This window comes from Cynoglossus semilaevis, chromosome 8 (assembly GCF_000523025.1).
Source record: "Cynoglossus semilaevis isolate Cse_v1.0 chromosome 8, Cse_v1.0, whole genome shotgun sequence".
Lineage (NCBI taxonomy): Eukaryota > Metazoa > Chordata > Actinopteri > Pleuronectiformes > Cynoglossidae > Cynoglossus > Cynoglossus semilaevis.
The window spans coordinates 18,472,419-18,488,823 of record NC_024314.1 but is presented as its reverse complement, the minus strand read 5'-3'; the positions used below and the strand labels follow the sequence as shown (position 1 = coordinate 18,488,823).

General features: G+C 42.7%; 3 protein-coding genes and 1 long non-coding RNA gene across 4 annotated transcripts; 2 read left to right on the top strand and 2 right to left on the bottom strand.

Annotated features, from left to right (window-relative positions):
• Positions 1–118: 118 nt before the first annotated feature.
• On the top strand, positions 119–1,356 carry atp6v1f (ATPase H+ transporting V1 subunit F). Its single transcript, XM_008315430.3, has 2 exons — positions 119–393; positions 919–1,356. Exons 1-2 carry the CDS (start codon positions 155–157, stop codon positions 1,118–1,120), a joined length of 441 nt encoding a protein of 146 aa, XP_008313652.1. The 5' UTR covers positions 119–154; the 3' UTR covers positions 1,121–1,356.
• Positions 1,206–4,062, bottom strand: LOC107988874 (uncharacterized). Its single transcript, XR_001760391.2, has 3 exons — positions 3,924–4,062; positions 3,687–3,787; positions 1,206–1,745 (listed from the first exon to the last, which is right to left on the bottom strand). It is a non-coding gene; the product is annotated as an uncharacterized LOC107988874 (long non-coding RNA).
• Positions 1,505–6,703, top strand: irf5 (interferon regulatory factor 5). Its single transcript, XM_008315433.3, has 12 exons — positions 1,505–1,624; positions 1,731–1,769; positions 1,916–1,948; positions 2,368–3,297; positions 3,931–4,107; positions 4,400–4,586; positions 4,684–4,712; positions 4,793–4,820; positions 4,898–5,161; positions 5,329–5,718; positions 5,790–5,908; positions 5,984–6,703. Exons 5-12 carry the CDS (start codon positions 3,934–3,936, stop codon positions 6,170–6,172), a joined length of 1,380 nt encoding a protein of 459 aa, XP_008313655.1. The 5' UTR covers positions 1,505–1,624; positions 1,731–1,769; positions 1,916–1,948; positions 2,368–3,297; positions 3,931–3,933; the 3' UTR covers positions 6,173–6,703.
• A 189-nt stretch (positions 6,704–6,892) lies between these two features.
• tnpo3 (transportin 3) lies at positions 6,893–16,019 on the bottom strand. The gene is made up of 23 exons (XM_008315431.3): positions 15,721–16,019; positions 14,370–14,570; positions 14,185–14,258; positions 13,916–14,072; positions 13,139–13,282; positions 12,866–13,041; positions 12,625–12,763; positions 11,579–11,725; positions 11,382–11,489; positions 11,185–11,276; positions 10,964–11,103; positions 10,682–10,873; positions 10,483–10,574; positions 10,307–10,383; positions 10,158–10,218; positions 9,668–9,808; positions 9,468–9,584; positions 9,267–9,361; positions 9,031–9,187; positions 8,791–8,958; positions 8,592–8,704; positions 8,082–8,165; positions 6,893–7,422 (listed from the first exon to the last, which is right to left on the bottom strand). Exons 1-22 carry the CDS (start codon positions 15,838–15,840, stop codon positions 8,105–8,107), a joined length of 2,772 nt encoding a protein of 923 aa, XP_008313653.1. The 5' UTR covers positions 15,841–16,019; the 3' UTR covers positions 6,893–7,422; positions 8,082–8,104.
• Between the last annotated feature and the right edge of the window lie 386 nt (positions 16,020–16,405).

The window sequence follows — 16,405 nt, the reverse complement described above, 5'->3', positions numbered from 1 at the left end:
GATAAACCCATACGTTATTTTGTGGCAGTTTAAATACAACGTTGGTCTGTAATTGTCGTTTTTTCGTGATTTATTTTAACAACTCTCATGCAGCACAATAGAGGGCGCAAATCTTTGATAAGACACCGGACGTTTCTGTCAGCTGACTCCTCACATGACCGCAAAGCTCTGTGAGTATAGTGAAATATTTCTCTTCGTTTTTCCGACAGATTTAGCTTTTTTTCGAAGGTGCGCGATGGCTGGTCGTGGCAAACTGATCGCCGTTATCGGCGACGAGGACACCTGCACTGGTTTCCTGCTCGGCGGTGTCGGGGAACTAAACAAGAACCGAAAACCCAATTTCCTGGTGGTGGAGAAGGACACGAGCATCACCGAGATCGAAGAGACGTTCAAGTAAAAAGAAGCTTATTGAACCGTCGCCAGTTGTTTTTCTCCTCATGCTTTTGATTAGTCGAAAACACTGGCGTATTAAAGACAAAACCAGTCTAACTATAATTATTACTTTGTCAGATAACGTCATCAATATACCTGACTGTTTAACCTTTGAAAAGACAGGTCGATCTTTATGTTTTGGGATTTTAACCAAATCTCATTCAAGTCTTTGCTCGTTTTCCTGTAAATACGATTTTCAAAAAAAAAAAGAAAAAAAAGAAAAAAATATATATATAGTCCGATTTCTTACAAATAATTCACGCACGCTAATTCTACCGTGAGATAGCACAAATACATTTATAATTTTTTATTTAATTTTAAATCATTAGGTCAAGCCTTTGTTTTAATACTGATCTTTAAAGAGTAATAAATATTAATTTTTTGTAGAACAGTAAGATTTTTTTTAGTAATTATTTATTTCTTACACTCCCTCCGTTTGCTTTGTGTACTTAACCCTTTCATTTCTCTTTCTCTCTCCCCTAACAGGAGCTTCTTGGCACGTAATGACATAGGCATCATCCTCATCAACCAGTTCATTGCTGAGATGATCCGCCACGCCATCGATGCCCACATGCAGTCCATCCCAGCTGTTCTAGAGATCCCTTCCAAAGAGCATCCGTACGATGCCTCCAAGGACTCCATCCTGCGACGTGCCAAGGGCATGTTCTCCGCAGAGGACTTCCGATAAACAGTGAACACATGCTGACGGATGGCCACAACCCTGACATGTTCTGTATCAATAGTGAATTTGTGATCATGGTCATTCCTTCTGACTGTTTGTGTTCCTGCCCTGGAAACTGATGAGTTTCAGATTCCAGGAAGTTGGTGTTGTCATGTGACTGATGTAAAATGGAAACTATTTGTGACTGTTTGTGTTAACTTATAAAACTCCAAGTTGTTGGAAATAAAGTATGTTTGTGTGAAGTTGTGTCTCTACATTATTAATTACACGTTGACCGGAGTTCAGGGCTAAAGTCTCACTTCAAACACAGATGTGACTCGTGAGGGTCGACGTCCCTCGTTTGAAGGCCGCGTGACCATGAGCTGAAGGTCGTTCAACAGGTATAAAGATGGCCTACTTGGTGAAGCTCTCTCACTTTCTCTCTGTGAAGATGAAGATGATGTTCCAGTGTTTGATTTCTGTGTCGATGGTGATCGTCTTGGTCTCCTCTGTGCCCCTCAATGAGTCCTGGTGAGGTGCAGACTAACTCCAGCTGTGGTTGTTGTGAACTTCATAGTCCTGATGTTTCTATGTTGATGAGGTATTGATCAGCTCATACTTTACCTTTGGATTGTAGGTGGAATGATACTCGCTACAGTTTAGAGGATACAGAAGTGTAAGTCAAGATCCACATTTTCTTTTTATATTTTTTTTATGTGATTAATAATCTAAAATTGTATTTTGGGTACATCTTGCTACTAACAACCTCTTTGTACAGTCTATATCTTACACACTTGTTCTCATTTACTTTTATTTCTCCAGAATTCAACGTTTATATTTACCAGACCAAATACGGTAAGGATTTTGGTTTTTTTTCTTACCTATTTTTCCATCTCGTTTACTCAGCCAATCAGATGTGATGTTGTTTGTCATGTAAATGTACCATTGACTAGCTGCTTGAGTTCAGAATAAGAAACAGTTTTGATTTTAATCAAGAAAAATGTATTTCTGCATTATTAAAACTAATTTGGGGTTTGTCATCTGATTTATTTTATCTCTTCAAATGAATGATCTAGTGAATTAATACATACCATTTGCTGAAAAACTCAAATGTAACCGTTCAGGAAACTTTTTGACTTTTTGGTTTTAGAAAAGTTTGGGATCAATCTAGTTGTACTTTTTTGTTTTAACTTTTTGTTTCAACTTTAAAATATGCACAGATCAATATGAACAGGTTCTTGCAATTTTATCCTCTGGTTTTTGCCCCTCTTCAGTGACTCTATGGTGTTTCGCCTGCCCACTTTAGCGATTTCAGATCTCGTCAACGCCCTACATCACGGCGGCAATGAAATCGCCGGCGGGATAACTTCAGATCCATACGGCATGGGCAGAAAATGAAAGGAAGTAGCTGATGGAGTTCTGTGACATGTTGATGCTTATTAAACGTCACGATGAGTAATGTTTGAATCTAACCTGCTCCAGGTGTTGCACATGTGACCAATGTGTTTAACTCAAGCTGAATAAACCTCACGTGACACCTCCATGAAACTATGATTATGTTTTTACAGAAATCTGATCTTTATTCCAACTCTTGTGCATGGTTTAACCTCCAAGCTGTAAAACAGAATAAAACACACAAGCACAAGAGCGGCAATCTCAGCTCAAAGGGTCTAAATAGTTGCTGGTATTTTGTAAACCTGTACATAATGTTAGTTGACTTGAATAAATGGAACTTAAGTTATAAAATATAGACTAATTGAGTTAAATTAAGTGATGAATCACAAATAAAAACGAACTAACCTACTTACTAGCTGACTTGTGTCCATTTCCGGTGGACCCGTTCATTTTAGTTTCTTCTTTTTGTCTAAAGAATCTCGGTGGCTACACTTCTGGCAACCCTGCCGTCGATCAGAAACGCCACACAGTAAATGTTCGGTTTCAAATCCATAATAATGTGGCCTAAGACTTTGAATTTGTATTTTCGATGGCGCGTATGTTTTATTGTGAAAGTCGTGGTCAGTGAGTCAGGAAGTACGTGAGGCACCTCACTACTGATCAGAGTTTTTCCAAATTTTCGTTTCGACTTGAAGTCTGGCTGTCAAAGGTTGCTGTGTTTGCGAGTTAATTTGTTTGGTTGTTCGTTGTTTTTTTTGACGGTTTTGTGACGCCAAAGGAAGAGAAAGTCTACGTCCGCCAAGAACCAGGTGAGTAGAAATCACTACGCGCGCACGTAAACACGCACGCAAACACTTGGAAGGAATCCTCATTGATTTCCAGACATTTTAAAACTTTGATAGCTCTCACTCCTTAATCTGACCATCATCAGATAATCGGCCATGTTAATCCTGAGTTAACCTAATCTTTTTGGTTACTTCTTTACGCAAATTCTAAGACTGCCCAGGACTCTGGAGGATTTAGAGGTTTGGGTACAGTAACTGATTTAGTCCTCCAACCAGAAGGCCTGATTTGAGTATAAAGTGTAAACACACAGGTGCTTCTTCAGAGTGGAACCAATCAGACCCAAGTAGCATCCAGAAAAAGTACAAATGTGTTGCACTGAACATTTATACTTACAGTATTACAGTATTCTTACCATGCGGATTGGTTCCTGTGGGTTCCAACGTAGTCCTTCACTTTATAAAGACTGATTTCTTCATGGTCTTCAGGAGGAAAATGTTCCTGGAAATGTTGGTTCTGTATCTCAAAATGCATTTAAGAGATTATTAAACCAAACAGAATCTGTCAATGCCAGGAGGTCTCTAGAGAGAGAGTCAGGATCACTAGATCCTGATCAATCGATTTGACCTGTGTTGATCAGTTATTTACTCACTCCTCAGATCATGAGTGTGCAACCTCGCCGCATTCGTCTCAAGCCGTGGTTGGTGGCGCAGGTGAACAGCTGCAGGTACCCAGGTCTGCAGTGGATCGGTCCAGATCACAGACTCTTCCAGATCCCATGGAAACATGCTACGCGGCACATGCCGACCTCAGATGAAGAGAACACCATATTCAAGGTCCGACACGACTGAATGAGTTTTATGATCAGTAGGATTTTAACCTCAGTATGAAAGCTAAATGACTGATGGGTCATGTTTGAACTGGTGACCTTCTGAAATACTAACAGACAATCAAGGATTTTAAAACCATTTTAGAAAATTAGAAAACATTTCGAAAGGAACTGAATTGAAACACAACCTTTATATCACTTCCTCATTTCAGGTTCTGCTTTAACTTCCTGCTTAAAAGAGAACCTTGGGTCAGTGTCATGTGGCTTTATATCCACTATTTAATGTTTGTGTTTTGCAGGCCTGGGCCCTGGAAACTGGTAAATACCAAGAAGGTGTGGATGAACCCGACCCTGCTAAGTGGAAAGCGAACCTCCGTTGCGCCCTGAACAAGAGCCGTGAATTCCAGCTTAAATATGACGGAACGAAAGAGACGCCAGTACAGCCATTCAAGATCTATGAGGTCTGTGAGGAGCCAGGGGGCGCAGGTGAGCCTAAAGGTTGAGGCAGTTTTTACAGGGATTGGCTGGATTGGCTTTTGTTTTGAGGATGAATTAGGATGAGGATTCTTTGTTTTTCATTCAGATGGTGTCGAAGACGACAACGATGATGAGGTGAACGTAGAACATGAATAGAAACATTCAAACACAATTAAAGATAAATCTGAATTCTTAAAACATTTCTTGGTTTTCAGATGCCACAGCTCATGGACCTCAGCATCAGTGAGTCGTCGCTGTTTTCTTGAAAACAATGAATTCCAGTTATGCTGTTCAGTTATTCAGATGTCATTTCCCATCAGACCCCAGGATCATTGACTCGGCCCCCTTCAGTTCCTTCCCGCCTCACTCAAACGTAAACCCTTTTGGCTGTCTTCCGACACCACCGTTGCTCCTTCCTGTGCCGTCTAACCTTCACAATCAGGCCTTGAATGGACCGACTAATGGACTTCACCTGGACTCTCTACTGCCCTCTACTGAACCAGACCCGATGGAGGCCAGCAGCATGGGTGAAATGGGGAACCTGGAAGATCCTCAGACGTACGACCTGTTGAACAGCATTCCTTGTGAGTGGAACATATCTTTAACCAATTCCAGTACCAGTAACTTCAGAACCTTCTGTTGTTTGGAACAAGTTCTGCTTTGTTTCTAGACTGGAGGTGATGTAGTTTGAAGATGAATTACTCTGACATTTAATGTGGATAACACTTACAGTTATGTTCTGGTACTGCAGTAACAGACCTAGATTTGAAGTTCCAGTACCGAGGCAAAATCATGAAGTCCCTCACAGTGAGTAACCTTCAGGGCTGCCGGCTTTACTACGGACACCTGGAGCCAACACCAGATCAGGTGGACTTGTTTGGACCGGTTAACTTGCAACAGGTCCAGTTTCCAGGAACGTCTGAGATCCAGAGCGAGAAGCAGAAGCACTACACCAACGCCCTGCTGGACGTGATGGACCGGGGCCTGATCCTGGAGATGTGGGAACAGGACATCTACGCCATTCGCCTGTGCCAGTGTAAGGTGTTCTGGTCTGGACCAGGCATGTCTGAACAGGGTCCTCCAAACTCCATGGAGCGAGAGAAGAAGATCAAAGTTTTTAGCCTCAACGACTTCCTGCGAGGTGAGGACTTCAGAGTCCTGAGAAAACTGTAGTTAGGTTTTGTAACGTTAAACTAAATGTTGTGTTCTCAGGTCTGATCCTGTTCCAGAAAGGCGAAGCTCCAAGTCCGCCACCATTTGAGATCTACTTCTGCTTTGGAGAAGACTGGCCTGATAAAAAACCCAAAGAAAAGAAACTCATCATCGTCCAGGTACCAATGATCTGGTTTCACGTTGACTGTAAAAATGTAGAACGTTCCCATTAGTCATGTGGTTACTGGTTACAGGTGGTTCCTGTGGTTGCTAAGATTCTGACTGAGATGTTCTCTGGAGAACTCAGCTGGTCCACAGACAGCATCCGATTACAGATCTCCAACCCGGACGTCAAAGACCATACGGTGGCCCAGTTCAAAGAGCTGCAGAAGCTCCTGCAGAGCCAGAACATACAGGGTCCATGGGCCCCAAACCTGTCCTGATGTGAACGTCCCACTCTGTCCCATTCTACCAATCAGGAATAACTTGTACTTAAACACACAAACACAAGTTCACACGGCACAATGAGAATCTTGGATCAGTATAGAGATCTGTGACTTGGTGTCACTGGATTGTCCACGGACCCTGAAACTTCTAAGTGTCTTGACAGACTTATCTAAAGATCACAGAACCCTGGACGAAGCGAGACTTGACCATCCAGGAACAGACTATACGTCCTCACAGCAGATGTTCCTGGACCCCTCCATGGTTCTAAACCTAACTGGATCTTTTCTGTATATACAGGGACCCCAACTCTTAATGGATCCCAATCTGCACTTCTTTCACTTTTTTTTTTCCTTTTTACTCACGCACACATTTCCACTCCAAGAGGACATTATAACTGTTGGGCAAAACCAGGGTCTCTAAACTTCAGAACGTGAATCGTGTCTCTATGCGGTCATATTTTTTTTTTTTTACATTTGTATAAATCTCTGAACTTGTCCTTTAATAAATATAAGGTTGTGGTGACCATATTGTGAGTATTCAGTAGATGATTAACAACCAATCACATCATCAGAATTTTACTTGTATAAAAAAGTCTTTAGTGATTTAAATGGCGACTGTCCAGTCCAAGAGGTGATGAGATGATGCTAACTTAGGCTAGCGTAAACCCTGGTGATATCCTACCTCCACGTCACAGACTAAAACCATGCCTTAGTTGCTTGAGTTGTATTTTTTTTTATTTGTTTACAACAAGGCTACATCACTGATGATGTCATGGCGTCAGTCTCTCATTACCCACAGTTCACTCTGCCTCACTTTGTGGAAAATCAAATAAAATTCAACCAAAGTTAAAAAGGTCAAAGGTGACGCCAAATTCTCCATCATACTTTCGTGGGCATCCATTTAGCCAAAAGCATGATGGGATTTTTTTTCTTTTTGGCTCATTATTGGCACAGACAAAAACATCATTGCGACCAAGTCCCAAAAAATAAATCTCTTAAAAACATTCCACGATTTCCCATGACTGTAGACCAAACAGGCCCCTCCCAACTGACTCTCCCAACAGCAGGTGATGTCAGAGGTCAGGGGGAGGAGTCACTCCCTCAGTCTTTCAGAGTGAATCTTCCTGTTGTAAGTCCTCCAGTTTCATCACATGATCATCTTCATCGCCATGGTGACGGTTTCTCTGAACTCTGCAGTTGTAGCTGTTTGAAGTCACCTCTGACCATTGGTCAACGAAAGATTGAGCCTGCAACATGATGAGGTCACAGTGATGTCACAGCATAACCTTACAAGCTCTACAAACAAAGTCTGACACGTGGTGATGATTGGAGTGGAGCAGATATCGACTTTAGAGCATTAACCTAGTGTGAATGTAGTGTGAATAATAATGCCATGTGATGTGAAATTTTACCTGGTGTAGTGACTTATGATATAATAACTTATAAGGCTGTGTTGGTGAACAGCTAAAAGGTCTAGAGCAGGGCTGTCAAACCCATTTAAACGTCAAGCAGGTCGGACCAGTACGATCGTAACATAATTACCTATTAATAACATAAAGTCCGTCCTTTTCCCCTTGGTTTTCACCCAAAAAAGTACATAATACAAATCTTCACATTCAGTGAAAGAACATTATAAAACATTCCTTGAGCATGAAATGTTTGTGTATTATTTTATTTTCAAAATTCGTCAAACAGGCCTGTTTTAGTCCACGGGCCGTATGTTTGACACGATTGGTCCCTCAGGTGTGGAATGAACAGTTTCCTGTTCTAGTGTGAATATTTGCAAAGAGCAATGTCAACATTGACCATGTGTGGTGGGCTGCTTGTTGTATATGCTGACCTGGCGTGGTGTGAATGCTGTGATGTGATGCTGTAAATCTAAGGCTGGTGTGGTGTGAACAGTTACCTAGTATCATATGAAGATTGCAGCTACCGGAACAGTCTGGTAAACTCTCTGATGGCCCAGCAAACCTGTTTACACTCCTCAGCACTGAAAAAAAAACAAAGAAAATGCACAGCTGTAACCTTCAATCCTATAGGTGGCGATATTCTTTACATGTTTTGTGTTTATTAAACACATCAGAACTGTAGGTAAAACCCTGATCAGGTTTGATTTATGCTGATTTTCTAAACAGAACTGGGTGAGCTTTACAAATTCAGACGTTGATTCAGGACAGGTTTAAACCTGCTGTGACGTCCTACACCCTGACGGGTATCAACATGAATAACCAGTCTGTTTCTCCCATCTCACAGCTAATGCTTGAGAAAGTCTGACAGAACTGTGTTGAGTTATAACAAACAAACCTTATTGTAGGGTGGAATGGGGAGAAAAAAAATGCTGTTTAACATTTTAACTTTTGCCCAGCAACAGTTACATAAACTTAAGAAGTAATGGCTGTGACCAGTCCTGACTCACCTGGTGACCTGTTTGTGGAAGTCAGTCAGCTGTTTGTGAGTGACGGTCACGGCGCCTCCTGACGTCTCCTTCGGTAAACCTTTCAGTGCGTTTTCTAACCAGCGGCAGAATGTCTGTAACCAATGGGAAAGTAGTAAGAACCTTCTGGGGTCACCTGACCATCACATGACTGACTAGAGGTGACGGTGTGTTTACTCACTGGTCGGTCGAACAACATGAGCTCCCACAGGACTTCCGCCACGTCGGGCAGTGTGTACGGTGGCAGGCAGAAACAACAGGAGTGCATTAACTGTGTGATGAGCTGCTGACCGTGCTGCCCCAGGGCCTGACCAATCAGCTGCTTCCGCACCTCGTAGTCATCCTCGTGCTACGGAATCGTACATCGCGTTAATGATACTGAGAACGGTACGACGACCTTGTTAAGACTTGCGTCACTCACATCATTGGCCACTCCAGTGTGGATGAGGTCTCGGACAAACTTCATGACGCTGCAGTTGGCGTCTCGATGGTCCAATGACGTGGCGGCGATAGCGCACTGGATGACGTGAATGATGATGCTGCTGCTGAGTAACGTGACGGGACTCCTCTGAACGAACCTGGGAACGTCAGCGGTAAACTGTGGGTAAGTCTGCAGAACAACTCAAACCACACTTGGTCAGATGATCGGCCACGCACCTGGTCGTCAACCTGAACAGGTCGTCCACAGTGTCGGGGTGGTTTCTCAAACCGTTCTGCTGCTCCAGCAGCTGGAAGGTGGGCATACAGAGAGCCTGAGGAGGAGAACCAGGATGAAAATGTTTTTATTGTTCGGGTCTATTATTGGAAACATACTCAGCTGAGAGAGAGAGAGAGAGAGAGAGAGAGAGGTTATTTTACCTGTAACATGTCGAGCAGTCCCTGCCTACAGCCCTCCTCCATACCGTACTCGTCCACTAGGATGCTGCCCAGGTATAGGAAGCAGGAGTGTGGGTAAACCTGGTACACACTCACCATCTGACCAATCACAGAACACATTAGTGAAAAATCCTACAGCTCCTACAGGTCTATGTCATTTACAGACGTGCACTCTGACTCACCTGTGTGACCAGCGGCTGCAGCAGGGAGGCGGAGCCTTTTCCGACACACCTGACTGCGAACCTCAGGCATCGACAGCATCGCTCTACAATCCTGTTGTCAGCCTGATATGTGTTCAAGGTGTCAGAGAGCACGGGCCAGATCTACAGGGTGAACACAAGAAGGTCACATGACTCAGATAGTATACACAGGTGGGTCAAATGACTGGGATAGTATTTACATCATAAGGCTTATAAATTGCACAGCAGGGTCTCATGACTTTGTTACTGTAAACAGGTGGGTCACATGACTGATATAACTTAAGGGTGGGTCACATGACACCATATTGTGCTTTACCGTAACCCATGTGATGGTCTAAAAGGAGTCACTTGGACTAGAACAATGACTTACAGGTAGATGGCATGACTCATAATGTGGACAGGTGGGTCACATGACCCGGACATTATATACAGGTGGACCACATGAGCTGCTGGCGTGTACAGGGTTAATTACCTCCTGGATGACCTTCTGGCAGGGATGAGTCTGTCCGTTCTCCACGATGGGGTTTGTGTGTCTAAAGCACAAAAATACAGGTGAATGAGTGAGCCAGCGAGCCAGTGTGGAACAGTGTAAATGTTTTTTCCACGAACACAGGAACTCACCTGAAGATTACGGCTAGTCGGTCGAGCCACACTGTAGGATCTGCCGTTTTGCCGTTTGAAGATTCTTCTGCCAGAAGCTGAAACAAGAAATTTCATATATGTATATAAAAAAAAAACAGGACAGGTTTTGGTGGTTTTGCTATAAAAGGTTTTGGCGATCGACTGTGACCTCTGACCTTTTTTAAAGCCAGCACCTGAACCGCACAAAGGTCACTGAGACACTCGGCAATCTTCTCCAGGGGAAGACGAGCCAGGACCAGAGCCGTGCCTGCACAGATATGGTTGGTTAATAAATCAAAGTGGAGGAAGTGACCAGATGATGTCACTCTTTCTCACTTATACAACCCCAATGACATCAGTACAGGTGTGCCTCACCTTTAAGCAGCCCTACGGCAGCCTCTGTGGACAGGGCGAAGGAGTCCAGAGCCCGGGCGATGTCCAGAAGTCCATGGAAGTGCTGTGCCATGTGGTCTCTGCACACCGAGCAGATGTTGTGGATCGCTTTGGCAGCTGCCGACGCCAGTGGTTTTTCTCTGAGGCCTTTCATTAGGTAGCTCAGCACAGGGTCTGACAGGAAGCAAACATGACTTTCGTGAACACGTAAGGCACACATAGATGTCCTTTCCTAACGATGCCAGATTTTACAACCATTTTTACCTAAAAACCTCGGGTTTCTGTCCATGACCTCGCTCATCTCACCGACCAGCTCGATGCTCGTGTAGCGAACTGCCACGTGGACGTTCTCAGGAAGTAGAACCACCTGCTGCAGCACCTCGGACAGTGTTGGATTGTTTTCTCTGCCGGTGAAAATAACCACGTCAGTGTTAATCAAGAACCGGAAGCGGGAAACTGAAAGTGGCCTCAGGTGCAAAACTCACGGGTCGACACTTTTGGCGATGGAAGCCATGATGAAGAGGACGGCTTCTGTGACCTCCCAGGGGGGGCTGCCATCTTTTAACGTTGAGTAGAGCTGTTAAGGAGCAAAAAAAAAAAAAAAGGCAGGTACGACTTAAAATGAATTCATCTTATTTAATTTTTAATTTGGAATTTAACTTTAACAAACTTTTTTTGTTACCTGAGAAAAACATTCCATGGACCCGACGAGGAAAATGACGTCCTTGACGAGGTCAGACACTCTCATCCGGAACTCTCCGAAGTCGTCTGTTTCCTCTGGGATGCCCTCCTGTTGATCACAGTAATTAGAAAAAGCTTTATTGTCACGGATCAGACAGGAACAGGAACAGACAGAACCCTGGTGTTTCAAAGCCTCACGTGGTCGGGGTCGAGCTGACAATGTCGAGCCAAACAGTGGAGGAGTCTCTGGATGTACGGTCTGAAGATGGTGTTGAGTGCCGGGTCGTTGATTTTGTACAGATGTTCTCCCAGTCGGTACCAGAAGTTGAAGGAGATCTCCACCACCTGTGCAACAGACAAAGAAAGGAGCATCTGAGCAGAGACTTGAGGCACCAACTGTACAATCATCAGCATTCAGTAACCTGGTGTTTATGTTGACCTAAATATAAGATATACTCCGATGGTGGCCTTAAACAAGCATGGGCAAACTAAGGCTTGGGGGCCATATATGGCCCATTTGGCATTTTATTCTGGCCCACAGTACTTGCCCAAATTATATAATTAAATATTAAATATTTATATTTTTGTTTGACTATTACATGTCATTTATCTTATTTCCAACCTGTGAGTAAAAAAGTAAAGGTTAGAGTTAGAAGTTAAAGTTAAAAAAGTTTCCATTCTTGGTCTAATATTTTAACAATTTTAACATTGTTTTTTCTGTTGTAAAGACAATCAATCCTAAAAAATTCCTAAATCTGAATGTCAATTAAGTCATCAAGAGCATATGTCTTAATAGTATATAACACTGTATTATATTATTATAATCACCTGTATTTTAAGTTACAGAATTTTACTACACCACACAAGGCTGGTCTGAGAAGTACAGCCACTTGTCAAACTTGTTGGGCAGAAATATCTGTCCTGTTCTTCAGGTTTTAGCCCCTGTCTTGGCTATGGGCTACTGCAGCCACAGCTGCTTCAGTCTCCACTCTGTTTTGCTTCTTTGAAATGGCAAACCATTAAATATTTTATTAAATCCATTATGTTGAAACTAGGACTTTCTCACTTCACTCTTTTTGTTGGGTCAAAGCAATATTGACATTCTTAGTTATAACATCCAGAGTAGCAGAGAGGTGCTGTGTTAGCTCCGATTATAACTTCATAATTGACCGACCATCTATCGTGAAGGATGTGACACACTGACAGGCTGTGGTAGTCGCCATGCGACTGTTTTGTTGTTGTACCTCGTACTGGGGATGCCCCGCACAGATCAGCAGCAGCTCAAGCATTCTCAGGTCTCCAGTTCCCTGACCTGGACTCCTGACTGTGGTCTCCAGAAATGTCTCACAGAGCTCAGTGAAGATCCTGCAGTAGTTCAGAACTCTGACACAGACAGAAAAAAACAACAACAAACAAACACCTCTGTGAGTGACGACGATCTCCGGGTCAACAGGAGCTACAAATGCTTCTTTCTCGCTAACTCACTTGTCCAGATCTTCTCGCGCAACCGCCATGTGATACGCCGTCTCCAGCGTTAGGACGCCGCGGAACAGCTGCACGGCCAACGGCATGTGCGTGTCGACGTTTTCGATGGCGTAGAGAGCAGAGCAGACGCAGTCGGACGCCGCCTCGTGGAGGTTGGTGGAAGTTTCATCCCTTTGCTTTGGAAAAAAAAATTCTCATTTTAACCTTCCCCATCTTCGATGTAAACAGGAAGTGCATTAACACAGTAAACAACGACAACAGTGTGACACTCACCAAAACTTGGAAGACAACCATGAAGAGCTGGTTTGAGGCCATAAAGTTACTGTCCAGGACTCCAAGGTTGAACCAACTGCCCAAACACCGGAACACTTTGATCAGCATCTTCTCATCGTCACCAGTCTTCTCCACGCACGTGGTCTGAGATCAACAACAAACTGTTAACCACAGACCTAGGAGAAATGTATCTGAAATATTTGACTGAGAGCTTAATGTTAGAATAACAGGGGCTTTGGTTAACCCATGTGTAAAAGATAACTTTAACTTATTCTAATAGGTCAACTGTATCCAAGCAAAACAGCTAAGAGTTAGCAAAATAAAAGCTGAAAAAATGCCATAGAAGTTTAAGTACGTCATACATGGAAAAAAAGGTTAATAGCAGCCAGACTTATGAAAAGAGATGGAGCTAGGCCTGAAAGGCCAGAGAGGCATAACAAAATAGGTTAGCCAAATAGGTGTTTATAAAGCGTCCAAAAATGAGTGAAATTGAACTGAAAGTAAACTAAAAATCACAATCTTAGAAAACAAACTGAAACATAAAAAAAGCTAACGAAAAGATCTTGAAAACAATTCAGCCAATAGAAAAGCAATATCAAACACTTATTTAAGAACAGTGCTGCTTTAAAGGGATGCTAACAAATATCTGTGATTAAAAATGATAAAAGGGACAAACTAGCTTCAGTTAAAATTAATAATAGTTAATGGTCTTCAGACTTCCTCCTGAGTTACAGCCACCTCCACCCCCCGTGATAATCTGCCTGAGATGAAACTGACCAACAGAGTGACCACTGTGGTGGAGTAAAAGGCCAGATCTTCAATGATCTCTGTCCTGCGATTGGCTCCGATTCGCAACGATCGACTGTGAACTTCCTCTGGAAGCACAGTGAGGATCTCCACCAGGAAGGGCATCGAGCTGATGTCAGTGCTGTACCTGAGAGATGGAGGGAGGGGGATGGGGGATGGAGCCACAGACATGTTATTTCACTTTCACTGTATTAAACTGAAACTCACCATGTTAGAATAAAAAAGACAATAAATCTCACTTTTCTATTAGTGTTTGAACGCATCCTTTCCATGATGCCATCTGAAGAGCGAGATCTGCAATTGCCAGAGCGAGCTGTGAAGGAACATACCAACCAATCAGACAGAGGGAAACCAACACCATATGAAAGACCAGGAGTAGGTTCACTGTAAACAAAAGTATCTGTGACCAAACCAGTTATGTTACCTGTGTGACGATGATGGGTGAAAGGTCCTTTAAGTTCTGGATATGTGTGAGCAGGGAGTCCCTCAATGCATTGTGGGTCTCAGGTGGAAGCTCGTAAAAGGATGTCTGGATTTTCATCTTCATCGTCTGTGCGGCGAAGTAACATGATTCCACGTCCTGTTTAAGCTGCAGCAGCTGATCTGAGACCTCCCACGCATACATCTGAAAACAAACCAGGAAATGACCACATCAGAAAGAGTACATTCTTTAACAAATGACATTCAAATTTTCGCTCCTCTTTACATATGTCCATCCCTTCTGTCCCCTGTAGGTGGTGCTATGACGCAGCTCTAACGTCCTAGTGCATGAGTTGAGTTTGTGATACGATATACAGTACAACGGACAACATAGTTGATTTACACGAATTTATTCCCTGAATATTTTTTAAACTTAAAAAATAATAATACAATACAGTATACTAAAAGAAAGACTTGTAGAAAGTTTTTTGATAAGTCAGCTCCAGACTGGCCAAATATAACGTATATAATAGGAGTAAATGTAAACTCGACAACAAGTTTGTTAGTTAATGCTAAGCTAACTCAAATAATGAACTTAGAAGTTGCTATAACAAAGCCAAAGAAAGTGGAACAGTTAATAGTTGCAGTCACGTGTGCCCCAACAGTTTTTGTATATTCAACCTAAAAAGTTCTAAAGTTTTTATTGTCGTGGTTTGTAATGTTTTTTTGCCTCTTGCTTTAAGAATATACATCTGCGGCTGCTCAGATTACGCTAGTTTAAGAAGTACACGCAATTTCACATGGGTGAGGTTGACGGTCACACACAGTGAATACACAGTGACTATGACGTAATTTCAACAAGTATTTATTTAAGATACGCGTTTTTTTTTTCATTAAATATTGTATATATGAAGCTTTGTTAGAGTCACTGCCAAACTTGGTTTGGTTTGTTTCTCATGAGTCATGAGTAAACTGAGCCACAGCTGTCAGGCTAACATGCTAACAGAGCTCGACCGGGCCCTGATGGTACACAAAATGCCGAAAATAATTTTACTCATCTATCAAATGTATAGTTAAAACTAAAACCGGGACAACGAGAAAACACAAAGTTGTAGTTATGCCACAACTCCCAGGTTAGCGCAGGCCAAAGTTCTGTGTTTTAATCCATTCATTCATCAGTTAGTCTGGATTAGCTGTGATGCTAACGGAAACCGCTTTACAAGTCACAACACCGGAGCAAATCTTTTGTATTGCATGTATTGGTTTGGACCTGGTACTAGTCAGAAGACTCCAGACCATTTTTAATCAACAAAAACAATTCCATCTGCTCCCCAGGGTTTCTCCCATTTTCTTACCGATCTCTGCAGCTCTCCGAGCCACACCGACGCTCGCTCCTTCCCGGCTGGGTCCGGATCGTGGTACAGGGCCTGGACTGCCTGGTAAACCAGGGCCAGGCTCGGTTTAGCCCCGTCCATGGCTCGGGTCAGAGAATGGTGTTAGTCAGGCAGAAAAGTAACCAAAAAGGCAGATCTGGAAGGTTCCTACACGGCCTGGATGTCGACCGCCATCTCGCATAGTCTTCCCGCGTGCAACGGCGACACGTCCGGCTGGAAACACGAGCAGAAACAAAAAGTTCCGCTTTGTCAGAAGGACGGGAGGGGCTATCGATCGGTTTACATGCAGTAGCGCTGCTGGTCCGTGGTCAACATTAACATTATTATTATTGTTATTATTATTATTATTTTACTGGTGATGACAAGGAACAACGCGTAGATATACTGTGTGGAACTGAACCTTCGACCCTTATTAATAATTTTAAATTTGAATAATTTTACCATTATTCTGACCAAATTACAGTATATCAGTTTTCTTTTTATACAAACTGATGGTCCTATCGACCAGTGACTTTTCTTCATATCGTAAATCTAGTTTAAATTCTTAACACTAAGAAATAATAATAATGATAACAATAATAATAATAATAATAATAATTGTATAATTTGTAGGATCATCTTTTATGGTTCCTGTGCTAATCTATTT

Excerpts from the sequence above, each read along its gene's own strand:
- atp6v1f (XM_008315430.3), top strand. The coding sequence starts at position 155 with ATGACCGCAAAGCTCTGTGAGTATAGTGAAATATTTCTCTTCGTTTTT. Across the intron at positions 394-918 it reads GAGATCGAAGAGACGTTCAA|GAGCTTCTTGGCACGTAATG; the intron begins GTAAAAAGAAGC and ends CTCCCCTAACAG.
- irf5 (XM_008315433.3), top strand. The coding sequence starts at position 3,934 with ATGAGTGTGCAACCTCGCCGCATTCGTCTCAAGCCGTGGTTGGTGGCG. Across the intron at positions 4,108-4,399 it reads AAGAGAACACCATATTCAAG|GCCTGGGCCCTGGAAACTGG; the intron begins GTCCGACACGAC and ends TGTGTTTTGCAG. Across the intron at positions 5,909-5,983 it reads AGAAACTCATCATCGTCCAG|GTGGTTCCTGTGGTTGCTAA; the intron begins GTACCAATGATC and ends TACTGGTTACAG.
- tnpo3 (XM_008315431.3), bottom strand. The coding sequence starts at position 15,840 with ATGGACGGGGCTAAACCGAGCCTGGCCCTGGTTTACCAGGCAGTCCAG. Across the intron at positions 13,283-13,915 it reads CCACAGTGGTCACTCTGTTG|ACCACGTGCGTGGAGAAGAC; the intron begins GTCAGTTTCATC and ends TGTTGATCTCAG. Across the intron at positions 11,490-11,578 it reads GTCAGCTCGACCCCGACCAC|GAGGGCATCCCAGAGGAAAC; the intron begins GTGAGGCTTTGA and ends TGTGATCAACAG.